Source organism: Myripristis murdjan, chromosome 15 (genome assembly GCF_902150065.1).
Source record: "Myripristis murdjan chromosome 15, fMyrMur1.1, whole genome shotgun sequence".
Classification (NCBI taxonomy): domain Eukaryota; kingdom Metazoa; phylum Chordata; class Actinopteri; order Holocentriformes; family Holocentridae; genus Myripristis; species Myripristis murdjan.
The window spans coordinates 9,519,056-9,546,975 of record NC_043994.1 but is presented as its reverse complement, the minus strand read 5'-3'; the positions used below and the strand labels follow the sequence as shown (position 1 = coordinate 9,546,975).

The window sequence follows — 27,920 nt, the reverse complement described above, 5'->3', positions numbered from 1 at the left end:
TGCAGTTTTAGTGAATACACCTGTTGAATATTTTCACATTAAACTGATGAAAAATAATACATGTTTCATATACTAAGAAAATTGCAGGTTGCTTTGAGTGGCTTTTCAAGCAGCAAGAAAGAGCTGCTGCCCTGATTAGCAGGGAACACAAGAGGGTCCGCCCACTCCCCTAAAATAAAGCCCTCTCCTCTCTGGCCCCCATAAAACACAATTACTGGTGTGTTTTATGTGCAGTCTAGCCTATCACTGCTCATGCACTGAAATACAGATACGCAAACTCCAGCAATCCTTAGACAAACCATATAAACAGCCTCATTCACAAAACCAGCACACACTGGACTCCCACACACAGTTCAGTATCATTTTATAAAAAGAGCATTTATTTCAAAGGTTTTTTTCGCTTCGGAGATTGAAGCACATAGTAAAGCAACAGTACAATGTTCAGAAAATATAAGTGTGATGCTGTAACATTTTTTTTTTTTTTAATCTTATCTTCTTAACATGTTTTTCGTTGTAATACTGGAATATTCTGCATGTATACTAAAATAAGAACTTTTAAAATTGTACAAATCGGTACCATAAAACTCGACAGAGAATAAAAACGAGGCGTTCTCTCACTGCGACAAACACAGATTGCTAGTTTTTCTCTTGACCAGGGAGAAAGAACGAAGAAACGCCAAATTAAAACAAAAAAATAAAAATAAAAATAAAAAAAAGGAGAAGAAATGAGAGCGCTTGGATTCACACAGAAGAGCGACAGAGGTGATATTTAACTTTTTGCGGCACCGATCCGTTCTTCTCATAACCGTCGAAACAGGAAAAGCGGATTGTGGCTTCCTGTTCAAACGGCCATGAGACGATCAAATCTGGGCCACGAAGAGTTAAACACCAGCCCCTGTTCCTGTGTAACTGCAGCCAAATAAAAGAACAATTATTGTCATAATAATAATATTAATAATAATAATAAAAAACAGCAATAATAATCATAATAATATCATAACAATAAAAAAGAGATTGAACAAGAACCTACACGCTTCAAAAGGATGGGCTGTTTTTAACCTATCTGCACGTGCGTCAGAACAACACGCGCCTCGTGCCATTTTTCCCAGCACGCGCGTTTGGGAGGCGCTTCCGTGGCGACACATGTTGATGCAACAGATGGCGCTGCCGGCGCGAGCGGTGCCGGGGAACCGACGCGAGCCGCGCGCCGTTCTCCAGCTCCGGCTCCAGATGTGTTGAAAACCGCACGTCCGCTTTTGAGAGAGTGCACTAGACGCAAGTTGGATCCTCGAAGAGATATATCACATATCTGCACATTGCTCTGTACATACCTAACAATGGATAGTAGTTTGCTTTCCGAATATACTTTTCAAGTTACAAAAAAGAAACAAAAGGAGAAAAAAAGAGAATGCACTGCGTTGCAAGAGTGTCCGTTAAGTTTAAGGCGATTTTTAGAGCTCACAGGTTTTTTACTCATTGTGATTGATCATCATTGGTGGACTCGGAACACGGAGGTGATCATTCATTGGTGAACTTGATATGGAGGGGGGAGGGGGGGGGGGGGTGATTGCTCATGGGTGGACGTGGGGGGGGCGCAGGAAGTGGACGGGGCGGCTTCTCTTTGACGTCGTCTGGAATGGTGCAGAACGGAAACGAAAATCATCCACAGTTTTTTGTTGTGTTTGTTTGTTTGTTTTTCTTTTTTTAAACGTGAATCCATGTTGAATCCATCTCTTTTTGGGAATAGAAAAAAAGGGTATTAGAGTAGCATTTTCGCAGATACTCTGTCCTGGTGTGTTCATTTGTCTGTGTATAGCAAGCTAGCAGTCTCGCTCTACTGCCACGCTGTTGCTGTTGTTATTGTTGTTTACCCCTGGAGTTGTTGTTTATTTATTATAAGGCCACCATGACTACAGTTGTCTGTGAGCGTCTTCACAGTATCAACAACCCAGAGTCTGTCCGTCCGTCTAAACCACAGTGCCTGTTGAAACCTACACACACAACGACAGATGTGAAATAGCGTTTTCTTTTAACCGTCCTGCCAAATTGCCGTCACCTTTCATTTTGTCTTCAGAAACTTCGAGCAGTTGCTGGATCCCACTTTTCTTTTTACCTTTTGTTTGTTAGTATCTCTCTCTTTCTCTCTCTCTGTATCCTTTACACACACCACTAAGAAAGCCATTAAGGGAATAATAACCCACCAAGGAACCTGTTATAAGGAGTAAAATCCCCCACAGGAACCATTAAGGGAATAAGTGAATCCAGTCCACATAAAGTATACAGAACCTCTAATAAACTAAACAACAGAGTTTGCTATGAGCAAGTTATCTTGGTCATACAGCAAAATTTTGTCCCAACAATTTACTTTCAAACAGACAAACTGGTGACATTAACAGCTCCCAGCCCTACAATGCTCAAGTCTATGGAGAGAGAGAGGGAGAGAGGCAGAGAGGAGTAAGGAAGGGTTCAGGGAAAACTGGGAGGGGCGAGAGTCCAAGCATTCATTACGTGTTCATTAACAAATCGTCTTGGAGGACCGGGGGGAGGCGCTTTGGGAGGGAGCGTCGTTAACGTTAGTTAACAAATTGGCATGAATTGATTAGGAAGGGTTGCTTGTTAACTCGTGTCAACAAGTCGGTAGCAGTTGGGAATCAGGGAGGGTTAACCTCGGTTAACAAATCCTCGTGGAACCAATCAATCAAGAATCGGGGGGCGTCCACTCACTTAGACCACTGTTAAGAGTCTTCACCGTCATCACCATCGTTAATGGGGCAGTCTTTGGTCCCGTACAAGTCTGCCAGCTTCTTAAACCTCGGCCCCCAACTCTGCAGATAGTCATAATCCAAGTCAGACTCGGTCGTCACAGACTCAAGGGAGCTCAGTGAGCCGGCCACCGATCCTCTGCCTTCATAACCGTAGATCTGGATGGAGTCGTAGGGAGGAGCAGTGGGGTCGCTGTCAGCCTCGGCGATTCGAGTCTTGATGAAGTCATCAACGTCAACGCTGTTGGCCGCAGGGCGCCCGATGCCGGGCCTGATGGGGTACTGGAGTTCTGGTTTGATGTCCTTTCTCGGCAGGAAGCCGTTGGCACCATCTGGGTTCTGCAGAGAGGGAAGGGAAACACTTGGATTTAGAGAGGTTTTTAAATCAGCCACATAAGGTGGTAAACTGTTTGATGAATAAAAATTTCAGGGTTCAATAAGGGGGAGAATGCAAATATAAAAGGTAGAAATTAGGAGAAGGAGAAGCAGAAGTGGAAGAGGAGTCTGAGAATAAATGAAGAGTAAGAATTCAAGGATATCTAATTTTCTCTTGGAGGATGATATTCCTCTTGTTCCAAATATCAGGGATGCACTGATAACAATAAAATGAAGTATTGGATTTTACCCAAGATGAATATCTAATACTACAATCACTGAGTAACATGTCAGGAATATCTTGATTTCCTAATTTTTTGGCTAAAATGGTAAAAAAGAAAGAATTCTATCTCTGTTATTTTGTCCAATGACCCCAAAACACTTTTCAGTGAAAGCAAAGGATTGGTACTTGGCACTAATCATTTAGATAAAGTTTTGCATTTGATAATGGTAATCAAAATTATTAGTTTGTTTTCTACTTGATTTTAGGTCTTTTGCTTTTAAAAATTGATGCTATCATCAAAAAAGCATCTGGTCTGCCTTAAGTTATGCCTCTCCCTCCTCATCCCCCTCTCTAACTCATATTCCTCCATTTTTAACGATACTGGTAGACATCCTTGTCTCCTTCTTCCATAACAAAACTGGTACATATCTTTATTGCCACGCTGCCCCTCTCCATACCTGAAGCGTAGCGATGTCAAAGGCCTCTGTGTCCTCCTCGCCGCCTCCCTCGTCATCGTAGGTGATGATGTTCTCTCTAATGTCCTCCTCCTCAAACACTATCAGAGGCTCCTTCTTCTGACGCCTCAGAGCCACAAATAACACCACTATTGCTGCCAAAGGGAAGCACACACACAAACACACACAATGACAGTTCAGTAATTGGTCTGTGTTCAGCGATTGTTTGACTATTTTACTACAATCTCCATGAAAAGGGAGAAAGGCGAGGATTAGATAATTAGTACGTACTGTGGGAGATAATTAGACCTTGGACAGTTTAATAAATATCGTTACTGCATTGTGTTTTAAACACGTTGTGTCATTTTAATCAGAGGTGCTTAGCAACATAGGGAAAAAAAAAGGAAAAGCACAGGGTTTTCTAATGAGAAATGAGTTTTGTGTGACATGGGCTTGTAGAACAATGGAAAAGTAGGAAAAAGGTGAACCCCACTGATATTCAAGGCAGCAGTGAAGTGAAAATAAGAGAAGTAAGGACTGTCCAGTAACTGAAAAGCCTTCATTAACCTGGCTAAACCAACAGGAGATTTACAAAAAACAACACATTTGACCAGGGCATCAGTATCAAACCACTGATCTCAAAGGCAGAGTTCTTTGTCTTTGGTTCTTTGTGTTTGGCTAAAAAGCATTTTAAATTCCATGATATGTTACCCGCGGTGAGGACACATGGGTAACATATCAGGGCAACAGTGCGGTTTCATTTTAAACCAACGGAGCCTGACAGCAGGGCAATATCAATGTGAATATCAATGTGGGTGACTCAGTGCACCTTGAGGAAGGAACAGCAGGAATATACTGGATGACTTTACAAATCCTTCCTGTTTTTAAAAATTCATGGCATCACACATATAATGATGGATGTTTTAGTCACTCATATGTTCACACAAGACAATTATGCAGGCATGAGGCATGGCACACTTAATATGACTGAGATTATCCTGCCGACTGCTGACACATCACTGACGTCAGGTCCTGTAATCTAAAAGGAACTCATGCGATCCAAAGTGAATCCAATCATAACAACAGTTTAGGCGGACAGCTTGACTCAGCTCACCTCATCTCACCCCTCCGTAAACCCGGATTTACTCAGAGCCCTTGCAAATGTTGAGTCGTACATATCAAACATGTTTGATGTTATTGGGGCGGCTCAGATCAGCCTGCGAGTCGGCTGAGGTAGTTAAGATTGTATCTGTAAACCCCTCACACTACCAGATAATCTTTGCCAACTATCGGCGCCGGCAAAGCACCCAATTGGGATTTCCCTTGTCGGGGCAAAGCTGCTGTAAATCAGTAATCCTCTACTGTGTCCCCAGCCTAAGGGAAGCTCAGAAGCATTGAGTTGTGAGCGGAGCTCCAGCTCCTTACCTAAGAGAATGACGATACAGGCCAGGATGGCGATCAGAGCTCCGGTGCTGAGGCCGGCTTGCAGGACGTAGGGCTCGACATTGCAGGAGAGAATGGTGTCTTTGCTGTCGCAGGAGCAGACTCTGATGGTCAGGACGTTGGTGCTGCTCAGGGCCGGGAAGCCGTTGTCGTTTATCTCAATGGGGAGGTAGTAAACCTCCTGCGTCAGACGGCTGAAGCCTTTACGGAGCACGTGGATACTGGCTGTACTGTCTGTGGAGACAGATAGATAGATAGATAGATAGATAGATAGATAGATAGATGAGTGTCTTCAAATCATCCAAGAGCTACTTGGGAGACTACATGAGAAAAAGTACCTACTGCTGAGTTTGCACATAACTTAACAAACTCCCAGATTGGAATTTTACCCCATTCTGGGAGCTCATTTCACTCAAACACACAGACGCACACGCATACACACACACACACTTACAATGCCATTCTTTATTATCCTACCTCTCTGACTTCACACACACCCAAAGTCACACACACACACTCACACACATAGATACACATGCACACACACCTCACGAAGAAGAGGCAATGATGTGTGACTTGTTTGATATTAAATTCCTGTTTAATAGTGGGTCCATTCATCAGGTGAGGAGGAAATGTAATCAAAGGCTGCTGCTGCTACTGATGTTATAACATGAGCTACTAAACGCAGTGCCACTACAGAAGACACACACACACACACACACACTTCATACTCTCTCTCTGCCTCTGTTCCTCTGTCTCAGTTGTTCTTTTCCACTGTCAATCTATATCTATCTATCTATCTATCTAGCTATCTATCTATCTATCTATCTGATGATAGATAGCACAGCATTTAGTGTGATGTAAAGGAAAGAGTCTGAAACCCCAAGCTTGTCAGATGAACAGAAATTTCAATTTACATATTACATATTCATACAAATTATACTGCTATACTTGTGAGGACTTTGCTTCCTCTTTAGCTCTAATATAAACACATTCCTAATTCCTTCCTCTCAAAAATGTCCTCACGTAGCAGTCCTAGAATACAGACACACACACACACACACACAATCTCTACACAATCACAGTCTCTGTCCCAAGGCACAAGGTTGCAGTCTTAGCAGAGATGGAGTGAGTTCATTTAGGTGCTTAGTAGCTTAGTCATCGCCTGCCCCCTCCCTTCCTCCCCAGTCCACCTTCCTCTCCTCCACTCCTCATCTCTCTTCCTCTCTCTTCGCCGCTCACTTTTTCTTCATCACAACTCCTTTACTTCCTACTCAATCTCCCCCTTCCTCTTCCTCTCCTCATCCTGCCCTCTCCGCCTATCTCTCTGTGATAGCCAGGTGCGAGAGTCACTGCTTGGATCCAGCTGAAACACACACACACACACACATACACACTCTCTCTCTCTCTCTCTGTCTATCTCACACACACACACACACATTTTAACTTCAGATGAAAATTTACATTGTTCCTTACTGCATTGAAAAATTTGTGACATGAGGATTTCTCAACATGAAAGGTGCCAACTGAAGTGAAATAGAGCAGGAGCTGCTGGGAAAACACTTAAGGGCAAGTTAAACGCCGAATGCCTGATTAAAACTTTTCACCCTTTAAAAAAAAAAAAAAATCAAGATGACAAACACAGCGTTATCTCCCCGTGTCCCCTGCTGCTGATGGAGAAATTCATCTGTTGCTATCAGCTTCCTGCCAGCATAGGTACTCCCTGACAGATGTGTGAGTGTGTGTGCACATCAGCATATGTCTGTATATGTCTGTGTGTATGTGTGTGGGTGTGTGTGTGTATGTGTGGTTGTGCAGGGACTGGGAGTATCTGGACAGATGGAATGAGTCACTCCCCTCCCTCCCTCCCTCTCTCCCTCCTCCCATCCCTCCATCCATCCACGTGTCTGTTTATCTATCCATCCACTCTTCTGCACCGAGGCCCCAGAGAAGAATTAGCCAGGTGGAGAGGTGCGCCTCCTCTTTTTCCCCTTCCTCCTGATTACTCCCGTCTCCTCTCCTCCCTCTGCACCTCGCTACTTCTGCCGCTTTTATTCCGCTTGCATCTTATTTTGCGCTTTCATCCTCAGTAATAACATGCCTGTGGGTGCACTGGTCCAGTGCACCGCTGGACTCTCACCTTCACCTTCTGCAGCTGCCTGAATGCACATAGAAACCCTTTTTTTTTCATGATATTTTTTTTGGTGCTAAGCAGAAATATAAAATGTTTTAACGCCGGCATTAAGAACAGCTGAGGCACCAACTTAAACCTGGATATAGATAGAATCAGCGCTGTGAGGCCCCCTGCAGCTAACCCTGGGTGAGCCCCTTTCCTGCAGCACAGAGCAGGTGAGGTTTAACATCTTTCATCTGTCTTTCACTCATTATTTGAAACGCAAAGTGAAATTTAACAGACCACTTTGGACACAGATCATGGAGTTAAATGTACTGAGTAGCGGTAATTTCAAGCTGTCGGATCTTTTTAACATTACAAACTATGAAACGTCACAGCCAGCTGTCGAGGCGCTGATCCTGAGATGGCCGTGATCGCGGGAGCTGTCCAAGGTACTCCATCATTTGACAACTACAAAAGCCCACCTGCCCTCTCCACTCAGACTGTTACACAACTGCACTGTGAAGATGGAGAGAGCAAGCATTCCTTCCTTTTTTAAAAAAAAAAAAAATTAAATCAGTATCTCAAACAGAGCAACAAATATTACATCAATTGTGAATACATGTTCATCTTAGTAACAGGGCTGTATCTGTTTTCTCCCATTCCACCAGCCCCGAAGAAAACTATAGGCCAGGAAAGATTTTTTTTTTTTTTTTTTTTTAATATTTGTTTTATTTTTATAATAATATTGGCTCCGAAAATACAGACACTAACATGATGTGCGCCATATGTTATTTTTTTAACATAATGAAAACAGTTTCTTTTTATTTTTACCATAATAGTTGTTGACAGGCGCTCGGGGGCTGCTGGGGTATATTTTATGGCCTCAGATTGAATCACTATTCTACCACATCAATTGGCAAAAATGTCACAAAGTTTTACATTAATATGACAACTGGTTCTTGTGCTGGCTTGCTTGAGGTGGATTTTATTTTTTATAAAGAAATGATACAAGAGAAAAAAAGTATAAATACTATAATGATGTAGTTTTCCTTCAGTCTCATTGATCAACAGTCAAAAAGTGTCTTTTGGGTGCTCTAAAACATACGCCTGTACAATATCTCCCTGCCACGATGTTATGCACACTATAACGACCATGTATAAGGTCATCATAGCTGTGTGGCCGGTACGTGGTGAATCTGAAAACCACCAAGTGCATTTCTTTGTTGGCATCTGTGGAAAAAAGCATGAAACAAACAAAACTATCTCAATGCTAATCAATTTTTAAAAGATTATTTCTTTTTTCCTCATTTATGTGCATTCATTAACATTCAGAATGTATTTGCTTCTAGCTATTTGATGGAAGCCCGTCACATTTGCAATAACAACGCCCCGCACTGAATGATGCAACGTTTACTTTGTTTACATACTGTATTGCTTGTCTCGATGTACAGTAAATAGGCCAATATATACTCCTATAAGGGGATGTTTATGTATTATTGGTAAAGTGGAAAATTGTGAGCTTATAATTTTTGGGGGATTATATTTTTTATGTATAAAGATGCATTGTGATGTGTATGTCTATGTTAATGTGACACTTTGTGGTCTATGTACACTAGGAATCAGTTTGTACATAGATGTACAAATTGTAATTTGACTGTCTTGTAACCCTTTATGGGCTGGACACTTCGGTGCATGATACTTTGATTTTTAAAAAAATAATAATAATAATAATCAATCAACCAATTAATCAATGCATTCTACCTTTGGTGGCAGTTGAAAAGTTTGCTTCAAATTCACTTGACAGAGCTAGTGATAACACACTGCTGTAATAATATACTGTGTTTTTATTTGAACAGATTACCTGTTTTCCTCTACCACATGTGCCTGTATCAACTTAGATTTCTTCACCAGTGTCACCCACAGAAATCTCTGCTGACTCACAGTTCTTGGCAGTAAGGTGATTCACATTCTCTGCTCCTCATCTCTCAGTCCCTCTACTCCTCCTTCCTCTCCTTCTTCCTCTCCTTCACCAGTTTCTATTCCTCCATTCCTTTACCCTCTTCTTCCCTGCTGTGTCTGTCTTTCTTGTTCTCTTCCACCAAAGCTTTTTTTTTCCACCTCTCCCCCTCTTCAACCCCATCCTTTGGTCTTTCATCATACACTCGCTCTCTCCTTGTCTTTGTCTGTTTTTCTCCCTCTTTCTTTCTTTTTGTCTCTGTCCCAGAAGTCCAGAGTCTTAATTCAATCAGCTGGCCTCCTAAGATACATGGACAGACGGACAGAGACCCCACTGCAATTAATACAGCCTGCAGGATATGGGTATGTGTGTGTGTGTGTGTGTGTGTGTGTGTGTGTGTGTGATTCCCAGCACCTGCTGCTTTCTACAAGGTACTGTAAGCTTCCATCTGGTTATGCTTTGATCTAATCCGAGTGAGAGAAGGGGAGAGAGAGATGGAGAGACCCACAAATGAGAAAACAGAAAGAGGTGCAATAGCTAAATAGAGCCAGACCCAAGGAAGAAAGAAAGAAAGGAAGAAAGAAAGAAAGAAAGAAAGAAAGAAAGAAAGAAAGAAAGAATCACCCACCTCTATTGTCTTTAAGGGAGAAGTTGTGATTGTGGGCGACTTCAGGAGCGAGGCTGAACGTGAAATGTTGCCGGTGGGCCATCTCATCTTTGTCCACCGCACTTACTGTCTCAATAATCTACACACACACACACACACACACACACACACACACACACACACATAGAAAGAAAGAGAAACACACACAAAAAATACTTCAGTGTACAGTGCTGTACTGTGTGGATTTGTGGCTCACATTTTAGTTGGTATGACATTCAACCAAACACACACCCACACACTCACACAAACAGTCACACACACCTACACACAGACACAAACACACACAAACAGTCACACACACCTACACACAGACACAAACACTCACACAAAACATACCTTCCCCGGTGTGACAGATTCACACATGAGGACTTCGTTGTTGGTGGCGAACTCTGGGGCGTTGTCGTTCACATCTTTCACTTTGATGTTAACACGCACTTTGGTGTCCTGGTGGTGGCCTCCTACACACACACACACACACACACACACACACACACACACACACACAGTCATTGGCATTCTATTGCATACAAATATTCACTGCATGTCAGTGTTAAGACAGAAGGAGAGTCACAAACTGCGACACGATGTCTGTGTGCGTACGTGTTTGTGCATGAATGTGTGTGTGATGTGCATGTGTGCATTCTGATCCGTGCTTTGCATCAACTGAACACACGGCCGACTGCGAATATTTCGCAGTGAGCCGGCCTGTCAGTCACTCAGCCACTCAGCCAGTTATTTGTTATTTTGATTTGTAAAAATTACAGACACGAATTTGTGAGACATCAAAATACCCAGTCAGGCAGTCAGCCAGCCTTCATGCATTTTACCCAAACCATATTGATGTGCAAAAATGACAAATGTCAAGTCATGCCTGCTGGAGACTAAAATGAAGGGGAAAAAATAGTGTGATACAGACTGAATGATGTCTCAACAACCAAAATACACTAAGATATGCGGCAAACACAAACTGATAGAGTAAGAGATGGAGAGAGAGGCCTCATAAATTCAGAATACGAACTCAGGGAGACAGGAAAGGAGAGGCAGTGTCTCTTTTTTTTCTATCCACCCATCTATCTAAAAAAAAAAAAAAAGTTCCTCATCTCAAACTTAAGAAAAAAAAAAAAAAAAAAAAAAAAAAACTGCACTGCACTGCCTTGCATATTTGCCATTCTAGCCTGTAGAATTTTTCCACTACCCTGTCATTACCAGGCATTCATTTAGCTTCCCAGGGCCCGTTAGCGGTTAGCATAGCCTGCAACCGTCCTAGCTTGGCGGGCGGCGGGCCCATTACCATCTGGCCGTCTGGCGTCTAGCGAGCCACAGGGTAACCACGCGGCGCTCCGCGAGTTTGAGCCCCGACCACAGAATACCAGGGTGGGGCCACTGTGGCTCGCTGGCTGGACGCTTTGTGGGGGTTGAAGCCGGGGAGGGAGAGAGAGCACGATGTGTTCCTTAACTCTGTGTCTGCAAAGCTAGGAAGAGAGTTGTGGGGGAGATGAATAGTTAAAATCTTAGCGGTGCCTCAACTTTTTACTGACTTTGGCCTTGGACTTTCTTTTCACCACACTGGATAATTTGATTTTTTTCCCCCTCGGTCTCCTCCTCCCATCTCCACCTCTTCTTCCCATGTTGCCAACTGCTTTTATGCGTAACACTAACCCTCAGTAACCAACTAACTAGCACTTTAACAAAGGCTACATTCAAACTGCCTATCATCTCTACAGCTTCAAACTGCTTTACTTTGCTCTTTGTGTCCCCTTTCTGTTTCGATAACTGTTTTTTGTGTCTCACAGGCGGGTTTTTCTTAAGCAACACTAACTAACCAGGTAACAATTGGTGTATTCAGATGCTGTGAGGATTATTAGATACACTGTAGGCCTAAAACTTTCCCCTGAAAAAGTAGCCTAACATTTGAATGTGGCCCTGGTTGTGCAAAAACAGTCGGAACCTGTAATTCTTAAAGGGAAACTTATGAGGATGTAGCCGCCTTAACTAACATGACAAACAGCAATGGAGCAAATCTATGATCCCAGGTTTCTATGCCCCTGGCTCTTAATTTCACATGGTCCTATATGTCCCCAAACTCATGTGTTTCCAAGGTCATAAGTGTTCCCAGGGTCATTAGTTCTCAGGGTCATAAGTTCCCAAGGTCCAATGTTCTCCAGTTAAATAGTTTGTAACACGCATTAACTCTAACCTTTTAATTAACTCTAACCCTAACCCACATTGGGCACATAGGACCCTGGGAACACAGGAACCAGAAAATAGGACCCTGGAAACATAGGACCCTGGGAACACAGGAACCTGAAAATAGGACCCTGGAAACATAGGACCCTGGGAACATAGGACCCTGGGAACATAGGACCCCGGGAACATAGGACCCTGGGAACATAGGACCCTGGGAACACAGGAACCTGAAAATAGGACCCTGGAAACATAGGACCCTGGAAACATAGGACCCTGGGAACATAGGACCCTGGGAACACAGGAACCTGGGAACATAGAACCCTGGAAACATAGGACCCTGGAAACATAGGACCATGGAAACATAGAAACCTGGGAGAACACACATGTAGAACTGGGGAACATAGGACCCTTTGTCATGTTCCCAGTGTGTATCATATAACTCTGGGACCTGGGAACACTGGAATGACTCACAGACAACAACATTTCTAGCCTCTGTTTGTCACCAATCTACCTAAATTCAACACCGACTACAAACTCAGAGATATTCATCAGTTTCATGTTTGATTTGACTCCTGAAGCCCACGAATGTGACATAAGCAGCAGTGACATGGCCTTAGATACCAGGCACTGAAAGCTAACAAGGCAAACAGCTGGCTACAATCAACGAAAATAATACCACCAGGCACCGGCTGCGACGCAGTCAGCACAAAACCAATCCCTCTTGGCTAAAGCTAAACATGTAATTAGTTTACCAAGGCTCGGGCTGTGCTACTCTGACACCCACAGCAAAAATGCTAACTTTAGTTCCACCCGAGGAAAAAAAAAAAAAAAAAAAATTAGAGGCAGCAGCCTGACCTCACTTGAAACGAGTATCAAAGATGACATGGAGTGAATCCAGCGCGGCAGAACGCCAGAGAGGGCTGTGCATGTCAGTCACTGTACGGCCTGGTGGCTCGCTGCGATTTCTCCATCTGTCTCTTCATCTTTGTCTTTGTCTCTATATTTTCATCTCTCGGTCTCTCAGTCGCATGTCAGCAACGCTACGCTCGTAGAAATCACACAGTCGCTAAGATGAAAGGTTGTAGCTCTTTAATTGTTCATCTCAAATGGCTGAAAATGTCCTCAAATTAGCACTGACAGCCTCATAGCCTTTATGTCACTTCACATATAAAATATAATAGGACTGAGTATGGAGCCAAAACATTAATGTGTCACTGTCCAAATACGTTTTGAGCTTATTGCGTGTGTGTGTATGTGTGTGTGTGTGTGTGTGTGTGTAAAGTTCAGTAGCTGTTACACATATATAATATGTCAGCCCCGTCCCTTTATATGTCTGTCTCTGTCTCAATTTGGATTTGGAAGGGTGTGTGTGCATTTGTGTGTAGGTATACCTATTTCAGCTGCCGATACTAGTGTGTATCCGTATGTCAATGTGTGTATGTGTGTCTGTGGGTGCTTCTGCGGGTGTGTGTGTGTGTGTGTGTGTGTGTGAAAGAAGGAGTGAGAGAGAGAAAGAGAGAGAGAGAGAATCACACACCCACACACAATAGATCCACCACCACTTCTCACAATGCGATAAAAGCACCTCGGTTTGGATTTGGAAGACTGCATGTTTGTGTGTGTGTGTGTGTGTGTGTGTGTGTGTATGTCAGTACCTATCTCGGTGGCTGACACAGATATATTATGCCAGGCCTGTGTTTCTCTGTCCAGCGGTCTGGTCGTGGTGATCATCCCGTCGTCCGTGTTGATCCTGAAAAATTGCTCTACATCTGTGTACCGAGGAATCATGTACCTGCACAGCAAACAAACACAAACATCAGCATTAAAAAATTAAAAATACAGTATACAGCAGAGTTTTGTTTTGCGATGGCATACCCTATCAAAATCACATACATGTTTGGGTGACAAAATAATCACAATGAAATCAAATTTAGTTTATTTTAAATAATCATTCAGTATCTCTAATACTAGAATATTACAACTATTAGAAAATATATGTAAATGTGCATTACAACACATTTCCACAATGTATATACTGTAGGGTTCTACAGGATTTAGGATCAAGGTTTAATTTGTGGGCACACAGCAATGATACATTTTTGCATATTGTCTCAGTTTATATTCAGTGGGTGTGTATGCTTCTGTCAATTTATGCATTTGGTTTATAATGTGGATACTCGAATGTCTGCAGTGTGTGCATGTGTCTGTCTGTGTGTGTTTTACAGTGTCTGTGACTTTTTCATATCTTTGAGTGTTTGTCTACTGTATGCATGCTTGTATATGTGCCTACATTCATGTGTCAGAGTTATGTGACATGTGATATGTTTTTTCATAACTATGTTTAGTTTGGGTATGTGTGCCCTCACTGTGTGTATACATGTCATTAATGGCTATTTCTCGTGACTGACAAGTTAACTGTGTACATTTTTAGTGTGTGTGTGTGTGTGTGTGTGTGTGTGTGTGTTACCTGACGGCATTATTGGCAACGTCGGTGTCCTTGGCATGGACTCGTCCCACCAGGGTGCCTTCAGGCGCGTTCTCTTCCACCTCAAAACTATAACTGGGGGCTACAAACACTGGAGGCTCATCTGCATCCTCTACCATTATCTACACGTACACACACACACACACACACACACACACACACACACACACACAGAAACACAGAGAGAAAGCATTATGGCACTCTTACAGGAGGAGTTTAGTCAAATACACACACTCGCTCACACACTCTGGCTATCAGTTGCACATACACACCAACAGCACACTCATATGCACACATGCATGCCTGCACTTACACACCCACCCACACAGATATGCGCATACACACACACACACACACACACACACACACACAGACAAATTTTACCTTTATAGTAGCTTCATCCTTATACGGCCCCCAGGCGAGGAATCGAGAGTCAACAATAGGGTTGGAGGCCTCTACTCTCAACGTGTACACTCGCTTAGTTTCAAAGTCCACCGTCTGAGACAGAGGGAGAGAGAGGGAGGAAGAGAGAGGGAGAGAAAGAGAGAGAGGGAGAAGGAGAGAGAGAGAGAGAGAGAGGGAGAGAGAGAGAGAGACGTTCATTAATACAGCTCCAATCAAAATTCATCCATTTCGTATGATTTTGCACATAAAACAAAGGTTAAAATAAGCACCAGATATGTGTATTGTCTCTTTGCAGTGTCATGGCATGTGTGTGTTTAACAAAGTGCAGTGTGTATCCCCCCTGCAGAATCTGGGCTCGTTCAGGAGAAATGCAGTGAATGAGCAATGCAGTACACCTGTCTCCTGCTAGGGGGAGCTGTTGCTACACGGAAAAAAAAAAAAAATCAAACAGGGATATTATCACCATTCCTGACACTGAGACCACAACTATTACTACTGCTGATACAGACCACCAACACCTGGCATAACTCAGACTTCAATTCTTATTTTGAAATATATACTATATGGCTGATTAATTGGTTTCTTATTCAGTGTTTTAAGATGAAAATGGACGATTGCAGATCTGGTGGATCCCTAAACGGCAGCAGTACCAGTATATTTTAATGGGCTGGGCTCGGTTTGGGTTCCCAGAGCTGAATGTTTTAATGAGTCCGGGTCACAGTGTGAGAGATTACATTAAGACCCAGGCAACAAAAACTAAAGAAGCTCTGCTGACAGTTACACTGCTTTTAATTTTTCATTTCCACTTGATTTCATTTTTCATTTATTCCCCCGGTCATTAAGGCGGACAGGTAAATTAAGAACACAATTCTCGTTTAAAGCCACTGGTCGGGGTTTTCATTATGACAGAGAGGCCGGCGTAAGCCCCCGGAGGTTAAATTCACTCATATTGGACTCAGCGTCAATTCACCACCTCTATATTAGTGGGAACCTCATTGATGTGGCCTAATATTGAACAGGATTGTCCACTATGGGAGTTTAAAGATATACTGCTTCATTTCAAAAGCAAAGAAATGACACATTCGCATCCCATCCTATCACAGTTCAATTAAATCACCACACCGCCGCAAAGCAGCGACACATCAGCAGCTAGCTTTGGCCGAGCAGCCCGATCGGGTCCAGTCTCTCTCTCTCTTGCTGTCTTTGCTGTTGTATCATCCTGATGTATGCACACTAATTTGTGGAAAACTTTCCACTCAATACATGCCTTGGCAATCACTGAATAATGGCTGTAATAGCCCAGAGATGTTCTTTACGGCGATTGTGGGGACTTTTTGTGCTGCCAACATTGCTTGGCTGCAACTTGTTCTCATCCGCGGCTCTGTCGTACCCATAATCACAGTAAATAACGCCTACTCACATATCACTGCTATTTTATATACCCAGATGATGACCACTTTCCCCTCCGTTTCTTTTTTTTTTTCCCGTTCTTTCCAGATGGCAAACTCCCAGCAACAAGCTCAGTTTCCTCATTACCAGGCTAACATCACTTGAGGAATGTGAGAAGTTCAGTTAAAAGCAACGTGTGCAACTGTGGAGCTGCAGCAAAGTTAAGAGCTTGACACAGAAAGTTAACCAGGAGGGATTAGGAGAATCATGCTACCAGAAGAATCTAACATTATCACCTTTTTCTCAGTGCTGCATCGCTAGTTTCTCGTGAGGCATTTATACAGGGGTTCAGCCAATATGGATTCTATTTGCTACCCAAATGCTGGGATTGAAGCTGCCACATTTTGGAGCCGAGGTTCACTATCCACAAATCTACCTATTTTCATGCCAAAAAAATATCAGTACTCTTTGACTGTTCCGAAGTAAAAGCCTCTGAAACAGTTTTTTGCGCCATGCAACACAAAAACGCTCCCATGATTAAACAATAATTGCAAAAATACAACATGGATACGTGTGTGGAATCTGATCAAACTGTTGCATTCGAATCAGGTCAGGCTAATGCCTTCCCACAGACAATTAGTCAGTTATGATCAATTATATAGTAAATATGCAATCAAATAAAACTGTGATGATAAACAACACTGATTGGGTGGAATTTGATTTTTAACTAAATATATTTTTGGACTCAAGTTGGTGATTTTGTGCTTGTACATATATTGAATAACTTCAAGTTTGACTATTTTCTTGCCAACAAAACAAGTATTCAGTGTTTGCATCAAGTCATTATTAACCCTATAAAGCCTGAACTATGAAAGAATTGGCAGAAAATTCCAATTTTTTTGAAACTGAACCCTTTATTTAGTCCGATAATAAAATGTAAAAAAAAAAAAAAAAAAAAGATTTTTCAAAAAATATGTTATTACATATAGTTTTTCTGGTGTATGATATATGATATGTACTTGAAGTGCCAATGGTATGGTCCAGGGTGACAGTACTTTGGTCAAGTATTGATTAAACTGAAAACTGAGTGTGTTATTTGATAACGTGTATCATATATGATACAAATGGCTTTATAGGGTTAATTGTGTGTAGAATCTGATGAAAATGGTTTATTAGACTTAGTTCAGGTTACTGGCCACCCACAGAACAGCAGCACTGATCAATGACACAACAATACTGGTCCCTAAGATGATAGTGCAGGGGAGACCAGAGAGGAAGTGGCAATAACATACTGTATATTTTCCTTTTTCTGTCACTTTTCCATAATGGCAGCCAGTCCTGATACACTGAGCGGCTCTTAAACCAATCAGATTGTGACTGTGCACCGTGGCACGTGACTCGAGGCAGGAGAGCCGCTGCCTCTCAATGGGCCGCTCCACATTCATTCAGTCAGAGCGCCATCTGACTCGGTGACATCAGCGTAGGTGTTTAACGTGCCGAAGACAGGTACGATGCTAATAGGATGGATGTGACCTAGTTCTTTCTTTCTCTCTCTCTTTCTTGTCACTCCCCTCACAGTCTGGGTCTCCTTCTCTCTCTCTCTCTCTCTCTCTCTCTCTCTATGTCACTGTCTTTCTCTATCTCTCGCCCATCCTCTCTCTCTACAACTCCTACTCTACAGATCTCTCTCTCTCTCTCTCTCTCTCTCTCTCTCTCTCTCTCTCTCTTTCTGTGTAATCAGTGCTTGATAATAATACTCACAATAATGTCCTCCTTGCCTGCTTCTCTTACTCTCTCTCTCTCTCTTTTACACACATACAGACACACACACACATGCAGCTCCTTAATATTCTGCGGACTGCTTTCGTCAGGACACAGTTGAAAGAGAATAGCTGATTAAAGCTCATCCCCGTGTGTGTGTGTGTGTGTGTGTGTGTGTGTGTGTGTGTGTGTGAGAGTGTTTGTGAGAAAAAGAGAGGCAGAGAGAGTGAGAGAGCGGGAGAGAATAGAGATTAGTGAGGGCTACTCCTGATGCTGATTTCAACGTTTGTATGTGTGTGTGTGTTAGTGCGAGTGTGTGTGTGTGTGTGTGTGTGTGTGTGTGTGTGTGTGCCTGTGCTCCGCCTTTAATTTTGCAAGAAGTGTCTAGAGGGGGAAAAAGGTGTTGATTTCCCCTGAGAGGCATCAAGACACAATTATGTCTCTCTCTCCCTCACACACACACACACACACACACACACACACACACACACACACACACACACACACATCCTTACTGTACAGTTCAAAATCTGAATAAAGACACTGTTATCATATTGAGCGGGGGCACAAGAGAGATGTGTATTGTCTCTCACTCACATAGATACACATTTCAAATCAAGCTATTAAGCTTTTATTTCACTAAGAGAAGAAGGAATTCATGATGAATGGTTGTCAAATGACAGCTGATGGCCTAACACACACACACACACACACACACACACATGCGCTGGCTCTCTCTTCAAATCAGCATCACACTGTAATTTCCTAATGATCCAATTCCTCACCTAAGACATCATCATTTATCTTACACTCACTCACACACTGTGTGAAGGAGAAAGTGTGTGTTCCTTCATGGCTGCAAGACTGTCAGCTTGCATACGTGTCTCCATCCAACTGTCGGTGTGTGTGTGTGTGTGTGTGTGTGTGTACACGTTCCTGTTTCAGACTCTGTATAATGAGGTCACCAGTCCTGTCTAATCTCGGCAGTGTTGAGTTGAGACTGAGATGTTTACACGCACATTTAACGCGTCTCAAGCACGGCTTTCTACATTTGGCTGGCTTACAGCAATACCCCTACAGACATTCACACACACACACACACACACACACACACACACACACACACTGCCCCACTTGAGTCTAATCAGTCGCTCTCATTACTTTGATTAGGCTGTCCTGTTTTGCTCATCAACACATTCAGCCAGTGGCTTCGAACAACTTTTTTGCGAAGGCCCATCCTCAAAAACTACACATTTTTACTACCATCCTGCTTCATGTTTGTAATTCATAATTATTTTTTTCTTTCTTTTTTTTTTTTTTTTTACGAATTCCAAACTAGCAGCAGCCCAGTACCGCCGTCCCACCTTCAACCCGAATTAAATCATTCCGGTTAGAGAAGCATTTAATCAGAATATAACTTTTTTGACACGCACAAACTGTTTCCACCTGCTGGGGAAGCATCTAATCTCCCGGAAATATAAATATAATATAGACTTAGTCATATTCGGCAATGGTCTCTGTCAGCACTCGAGTTGAGGGGGAATGAGGGCGGATGGCATCCCTCCTGAAATAAAAACGGTCAAAATCATCCACCCTGTTAAACTGTCATCCTCCCTTTTCATCAAGTGAAAAAAAATTGGCCATCCCCCCTGAATTTTTTTTACAACTCGACTATTGGTTGCTGTCCTATCAGGTCGTCCATAAAGCTGTAAAAATGAAAACTGGCTGGGTTGGAGCCATTTTTGTCATTTTGACTTTTAGCCCTGCAACACGCAGCCCTCAAACTTTTCCAGTGGTTTTAGTTTTGGTTGGCTTCATATTTGAGTCCATGTAAATGCAGCGGCTGTCAATGCCATATTTATGCACTGAGGGAACGCAGAACTATTTGCACAGAGAGTTGTGACAAAAAAAAAAAAAAGAAATAAAAATGCTTTATGGACCGATTTAGACCGAGGCTGCCCCACAGCATCAGTACAGTGTAACGGAGGCTTCAGGCCGGTTGCTTTTCTGAGGAACATCCCGTGCAACTTGCCATGAAGTCACACTTTGAAACATATAATTACATATTTCAACGTTAGAATCTTCACCAAATAAGGCTATGGTTTGAAATTTGAAAAAGGAGTGGGTGTTGTGGCATGTAGTCATTTAGCTTGTTTGTCCCATGCAGCCTTCCGCCTCGGTGGGTTCCTGTGGTCGCTATAGCTATGCTGTGAAAGAGTAATTATGCTCAGATTGTCTTCGCATCGCTCAAAATGCCTTCCTTAGCTCATAGATTGCAAACTAAAAAAGGAGAAGAAAGGCATTTTCAGAAACTGAAAGCTGACTCTTATTTTTTCCCACACGCTGAATGTTGTTTGACGAGATGTTGCTGTTTTTTAATTGAGAGATTCAGAAGTCGGATGTCCAAAGAGGGCAGCACAGGCTACCGCTGCTCACTGGAGGAATCGGTTCATAATCCTGACCTGAGGCAACATGCACAACTGTTTGTGTGTGCGTGTGTGTGTGTGTGTGTGTGTGTGTGTGTGTGTGTGTGTGTGTGTGTAAAAGACGGAGCAGGAAAGAAAAAATGACTCAGTCTCTGTATATTTGAGAGAATAAGAAACTGTGTGTGTGCATGTGTGTGTTTGAGACAGACAGAGAGAGAGAAGGAATAGGTTTATGTGTATTTGAGATGATAACAGCCTTGTGTGTGTGTGTGTGTGTGTGTGTGTGTGTGTGTGTGTGTGTGTGAGAGAGAGAGAGAGAGAGAGAGAGAGAGAGAGAGAGAGAGGGAGAGAGAGTGAAAGTAATTGTCTGTGCTGAGCTGGATCACTGGAAGCTATAGTTCAATTCAATTCAATTCAATTCAATTTTATTTATTTGTATAGCCCAGAATCACAAATACAAATTTGTCTCAAAGGGCTTTACAGAAAAATACAACATCCTCTGTCCTTAGACCCTCACATCGGATGAGGAACAACTCCCTAAAAAACCCCTTTAACAGGGAGAAAAATAGGAAGAAACCTCAGGGGAGCAACAGAGGAGGGATCCCTCCCCAGGACGGACAGACGTGCAATAGATGTTGTAAACACAGATAACAAACAATAAATGTATGGGAATAGATAGGTGGTGGATGAGGGATGATGACGCCAAGGCAAGCTGGATGCACCAGAGCAGCCAGGGACCCGGGCCACACAGCCACCTACACCACGACGACCTGGATCTAAAATAGACAGCACGCACTCGGACAAACACACATCAACCATTCACACACACTCACACAGAGACAAAGGTGGAACATTAATTATCTGGAGAAGACTAATTGATAATTAGCTCCGTGAGAGCAATAATTTCATAATCTCGTCGGCAGGTGAGTGCTTGGGTTACTTCACTGAGACAGAGAACCAGCCCACCGTACCACTAACTGTCAGCCATAAGTTAGGCCGAAGAGATGAGTTTTTAATCTAGATTTGAAAGAATCAACAGATTCAGATTGCCTGACGTCAGCAGGGAGGTTATTCCACAGCAGCGGGGCACGATAGGAAAAGGCCCGGCCACCTGCTGACTTCTTCTTAATCCTAGGTAAGCAAAGCAGCCCCGCATTTTGAGAGCGGAGAGCCCGCGATGGAATGTAGGGTTTAAGGAGATCCGAAAGGTAAGATGGGGCAAACCCATTTAAGATTTTGTAGGTTAACAGAAGCACCTTAAAGTCAGATCTAATATGCACAGGAAGCCAATGAAGGGAGGCCAGAATTGGAGTAATATGATCAAATTTTCTAGTTCTAGTTAAGACCCTAGCTGCAGCATTTTGAACCATCTGGAGACTTTTGGTGCTGGCCTGTGGGAGACCTGAAAACAGGACATTGCAGTAATCAAGTCTGGCTGAAACAAATGCATGAATTAAGGTCTCTGCGTCAGCCATGGACAGGGAAGACCGAATTTGTGCTATATTACGTAAATGAAAATAGGCAGTCTTGGTGATATCCTTAATGTGCCTGTCAAAGGATAAGCAGGGATCAAAAGTAACACCGAGATTTTTGGCTGCCACACTTTGTGAAATCACACAGTTGTCAAGTAGAACTGTTAACTGTTCAAAACAGTGTCTATGTCTGGGAGGGCCGACTACTAACATCTCAGTTTTATCTGAGTTTAATAGCAGGAAATTTAGTGACATCCAATTCTTTACCGCAGCCAGACAGACCTCTAATCTATTGATCTCTGTGGGATCATCAGCCTTTATGGGCAAATATAGCTGAGTATCATCAGCATAACAATGGAAATTAATACCATGGCTACGTATAATTTGTCCAAGTGGCGAGATGTACAGGGAAAAGAGAAGAGGACCCAGGACTGAGCCCTGAGGTACCCCGCATTTAACATTGGAGAATTTGGATCTAGTATTATTGTACATGACAGACTGTGTTCTTTCAGATAAGTATGAGTTAAGCCATGCACGAGCCAGGCCCGTGACACCAAAATTCTCAGTTAGTCTCTCTAATAAAATGGAATGATCAACAGTATCAAAGGCTGCACTGAGGTCCAGTAATAAAAGCACAGAGGTAGAGTCTGCATCAATAGCCAACAGAAGATCGTTGGCAACTCTAGTAAGTGCTGTCTCAGTGGAGTGACAGGCCCTGAAAGCTGATTGGAAAGGCTCATACAGCTGATTCACTGCCAAATGGGTGGCGAGTTGTTGAAAGACAACTCTCTCGAGCACTTTAGACATGAACGGGAGATTGGAAACTGGGCGATAGCTATTTAAAGAACTAGAATCAAGATGTGGTTTCTTTAAAAGCGGTCTGACCACAGCTGTCTTAAAGCTGCTGGGCACAATGCCAGTACTAAGAGATAAATTAACAATATCTAGCATTGTAGAGCCCAGTAAAGGCCAGGATTCTTTATAAAGCTTGGCAGGTAGCGGATCAAGAAAGCAGTGTGGTGCTGTGTGTGGTGCTGTGTGTTAGTGTGCCTGTGAGTGTGCGTGTGTGTGTGTGTGTGTGTGTGTGTGCTATGTGCTGTGTGCACATCTGGGTTACAGTCACAGTGCAGAGGATGAGCTCTCTGGCCCAAGGAAGCATGAAAGTTAATGCTTGCTCTCTCCTTCTCTCCCTCTCTCTCTCTCTCTCGCTCTCTCTCTCTCACACACACACACACACACACACACACACACACAAATTCACACAACCATAAAAGACAATGTTCATCTCAGCCACAATAAACCGCTGTGAGGGCGATTAGGGAGAGGAACTCAGAAAACCTTTCCTCCACCTCCACCTGTCCATCCTCTCCACCTTCCTCTTCCTTTTCTATTTCTTTGCCTCATTTTGCCCTCTACCTGTTTACCTCACATTATTTTACCATCTTTTCTCAGTATCCAGCACTTTAATTTCTGCCTCTCTTGTCATTTTCCTTCAAGATGGCTCTCTTTTTTCTTGTCTAATGACTTCTCCTCTGCATTTCTGTGAAAAAGCAGGTTGTAACACATTGAATTTCCATAAGGACTAGAGCTGCAGTAGCAAACAGTGCTCATGCACAACTTCCTTTTCCGGAAATTCACACGACACAGACATGTATTCTCCATCCTGACTCACTGCCTGCTGTCTGTGAGGTGTCAGACCCCGGCTCTACCCTCGTGGTTCACCAAAAAGCAAAAACGATATGAGGTCGCCACTAAAAGTTGACCTTTTTTTTTTTTTTGCTGGCACAGACACCTGGTGTAGTGCGTGAGGTCGCCTCTTTCTCTCTGTCTTTCTTTCTTCCTTTTACCTTCTTGAGCTTAACGACGGCCTCTCTGGTCTGGGAGTCGGTGGTGAGCTCGAACAAGCCCATTCCATCGCCCTCCGTCAAGCGGTAGTTGACCAGCCCGTTCTCTCCGATGTCGGGGTCTTTGGCCTTGAGGCGGCCCACCTCCTCTCCTGGGACTTTGTCCTCGGACACGGACATGGCGTACACGCCTGGGAGAATACCAAAGACAAAGATTTGTTTATTTCGGTCTTGTTTTTATGGGAACTTTGTTCTGCCATAGGACAACTGGGATTACAATAGAGTAGATTAAATCAGCTTTTTTTTTTTTCTTTCTTTTTTTTTTTTTTTTTACATTTTATTGATCTCTGTATTTCATCAGTAACCTCATAATAAGTGGGATAATGTGCAGCCAGATGGTCATTATTACAAAATAAAATCCATAGAAGATCCTTGTGTTTTGCATTGGAGGTCCTGACCACCATGGCAGAGATTATTTTATGATAATGACCATATGGTTCAACATTACCCCATATACAGAATAGAATAGAACAGAATAGAATAGAATAGAATAGAATAGTTCCAATTACTGGAATTATCACACAACCAACTTGCAAATTTTAATATACAAATGATAAATGTCTCAAATGATAAGTGTCAAAAATTTGGCAGAACTAAATTTTTGTTGTTGTTATTGTTTGTCTCCCCACTAGCCGTGGCGTTCAACCCTCTGAACTGTCTTTACACTCTTCCTGGATGGCTGCCGTCATGTTTACTATCTGATGCAGGGTCAGTTTTGTAGTGCAGACACTGGAGAGAAGGATTAAAATGAACAATACCATCTGTCTCATATGACACAAAGGATATTAATATCCCCTATAGAGTGTCAGGTGTGTGTAAGTGAGTGTGTGTGTGTGTGTGTGTGTGTGTCTAAGGGAGTAGACACCTGGCTTGCAGAATGGGAGCGGTAGGACCATATGTCTCCTCTCTCCTCCTCTCTTCTTCCCCCCAACCCAGTCCAGCTACACGCCCTCCCGTCTTTCATCTACTCTCCATCTATCTCCACTCTCCTCCCTGAGCCGCTCTTCCCATTTCATGTCATCTGCCGTGTCTCCCTGTGCGTTTTATCATCCTAAAGTCCCTCGCTTTGTCCTTTTCTCTCCTCCTCCCTTCCGATCCTCTCCTCCTCTCTCCCACTCTTGCCTCTTCCTCCCAAATCCCTCATTTCCTCCTTCCTTCTCCTTCTCCTCCCCCTTCATCTGTGAGTGGTCTCAACGTTTTATGGGTTAGACACCGTTACCCTGTGTTTATCTAGCTGGCCCGCCTGTAACCAGCCCCGTGAATCATGAAATTTTCTCAGCCATGTGGTTTCCGAGCAAACATGCCTGGAAATGAAAATGCCCGATTCATGTGACTCGATCCGTCCAACCCAAATCCCTCCATCCATCCCTGCAGCCCGCTGCTCTCTCCTCCCATTTGCTTCTGCTCCGTTTCTCCTCCACATCGTCGTCCATCCTCGCCGAGCCGCTCGTTCCCAACCCTCCTCTCCATCTCCGCGTCCTCCCTCCTCATCCTTCTCCCCTCGCCCCCTCAAATCCCTGCTTTCAAACCTCCTCCCCATACTCCTCAATCTCTCCTTTGCTAACTTCTTCCCTCCCTCTCCATCTTTCTTTCCCTTCTCCCCTTCCCGCTCTATCCTTGCAAATCCCTCCGTTCATCCTCGCCTCTCCTCCTCCTCCTCTCCCTGCCGTTTCTCTCATGTCTGTCTTGCCCCTTCTCCTCCTCCTCCTCGCCTATCTCCTGCCGATTCTCTCTAAAAGCCCCTTTCGTCCCTGCCCTCCCCTTGCCCTTCTCCTCTCCCCCCCGTCTCTCCCTCCTCCCGTCTGTCCATTCTCGCTCCTCCTAAGTAGCTTAACTCTAGAGGGCTCTGCCAACTGAGTCAAACACTGTATGACAGAGCATGCAGGCAGCCTGGGATACCTGGCTGCAGGCTGCAGGCTACAATGGACTTCACTAAATAGAAGCGGGCATACTGGCTGAAGCAGCTTTAAGAAGGGTGTATAATTTTCAATACATCAATTAGTATAGTGTGGGACGGCACATAGGTCCTGTGGCCACAGCAAATGATCCAGTGTTAATTAGTGCGGATATTTCAGTGGAAATTATTCGCCGTTGACAAGTTGATTGGAGTGTCTGTTGGCTAAAAAAGCTGATACTGGTCTGGGGCGGCTGTTCAAAACTATGCAAAGTGTTAAATTAACTCTGGACTCACACAAACACCGGCATTGTGTTGATTTTTGCAGGCTCACAGTTTCATGAACGGTGATGATTGAGCTTTGTTTTTTAGTAGCGCCAAACAGATTTTTTTGGGGGGGAAAGGTGCTGATTATGGTTCCTGTTACCAAGGCAACAATGCAAAACCTATTTAAAGAGAATTTCCTATAACAAAGGGTTGCACTCAGGCAATGACTGAGTGAAAACAGCAATCGGTAATCACGTGCATCAAAAGTTCATCACAGCCGCGTCGATGTCTAAACGGATATGTCGAAATGTTCTAAATCGACACAACTTATGATGATCTTCTGATGTAGCCTATTTGATTATTGTTTGCGTATGCCTGTTTTCACTCAGTCCTCCTGAAAATGGAGGTGCATTACAGTTATTTGGCACTGATGAAGGCTGTGCTAATAACATACTGTGTTGCCAAACTATGAATTAGACGAACACAAAACACTGCAGAGGTAGTTTGAAATAGCGTACATTTAAAGCTATTGAAAGCACAGCCAGAGATTGTCTATAGGGATGAGATAGGAGACTTTTGGGTTTCAGCATTGGCAAGAGTGTCAGTCGTATCAGTCCTTGACGTCATCAAGCCGTCTCTTGAATTTCTCGACAGTGGCCGTGAACGTAGGCTCAGCTGCCTTTCGCAAAACAACAAAACAACATTTTTTTTTTTTTTCTTAAGAGAGTCATGGCTCTCTTTGAAATCATCCTGTCATGGGGAACAAGCTGGCCATGAGGAGCAACAAGGTCAGTTTTATTATGCCATGAATCATTTTCTCAAAAATAAGCTGTTTGTTTTTAATGTGCCAAGGCTTTTCTTCCATAGACTTTCATTCAAATGTAAGAACTTATCATTTCCTCCTCGGGGAGGCTGTCTTTTGACAAAAGTTGAAATGTTTCACACTGATTTTTGGGAGTTTGGCCAGTTGGTCAATTTAACTGTCCAGTGATGACACCACTGACTGTAAAATCATCCTCAATCCATGATTGTTTGCTCCAAGGCCCCATACTAACACTTTAGTATTGTGTATGCTGAGTGATCAACTAGTATTGCCTAAACTAAGAGGACTAACAATTTATTACCAATATTATTATTACTACTACTATTACTTTTTTTTTTTTTTTCAATTTTGTGGATGTTATTTGTTCTCAGCATAAATACTAAAAAACAAAGCCTAAACATAAAAAAAAAAAAAAAAAAAAAAAAAAAAAATGTTAAGATAGCCAGTCCTTTCCACTGAAAAGGTGCAAGGAGACATACAGGCCTATCATGAGAGATATGTTGTCTGTACACTTACTGGTAGGCTCTGTCTTTCAGTATGCTAGATATCTTAATTGCCATAAAATGTTTTTTTCTTTTTTTTTTTTTCTTTTTTTTTTAGGTTTCAGCATCACTCTTATATTTCCGTCTCAACTTGAAAAGAAAAATCTTCAAATAAAACTTTGAAGACAGGGAGCAATCCTGCAGAGAGCTATCTCATAACGGCAATCATGAAAGCGCAGCCTTTTTTGTTAAGTGATGACAGGAATTTTTATTATTGTTATATTAGGGTTTGTTTTTGGTGTCAAGAAGAGATCGTTCCATAATAGCAATCATACAAGACACGGGAGGTAAATGATAGGTGTGAATATGGCAGACAGATATCAGCCAAGAGATTAGCTTTCACAACTTCAAATGCCCTTTATTATCC

At 42.9% G+C, this 27,920-nt stretch overlaps 1 protein-coding gene across 1 annotated transcript in view; it reads right to left on the bottom strand.

Annotated features, from left to right (window-relative positions):
* Positions 1-470: 470 nt before the first annotated feature.
* Positions 471-27,920, bottom strand: part of cdh11 (cadherin 11, type 2, OB-cadherin (osteoblast)) — a 106,215-nt gene continuing 78,765 nt past the window's right edge. The window contains exons 8-16 of the mRNA XM_030070858.1: positions 23,971-24,158; positions 15,055-15,168; positions 14,653-14,792; positions 13,841-13,977; positions 10,335-10,456; positions 9,960-10,077; positions 5,241-5,492; positions 3,819-3,970; positions 471-3,101 (exon numbers count right to left, since the gene is read on the bottom strand). Coding sequence (XP_029926718.1) covers positions 2,736-3,101; positions 3,819-3,970; positions 5,241-5,492; positions 9,960-10,077; positions 10,335-10,456; positions 13,841-13,977; positions 14,653-14,792; positions 15,055-15,168; positions 23,971-24,158 — 1,589 coding nt within the window. The 3' untranslated portion in view covers positions 471-2,735. The remainder of the gene's footprint in view (positions 3,102-3,818; positions 3,971-5,240; positions 5,493-9,959; positions 10,078-10,334; positions 10,457-13,840; positions 13,978-14,652; positions 14,793-15,054; positions 15,169-23,970; positions 24,159-27,920) is intronic.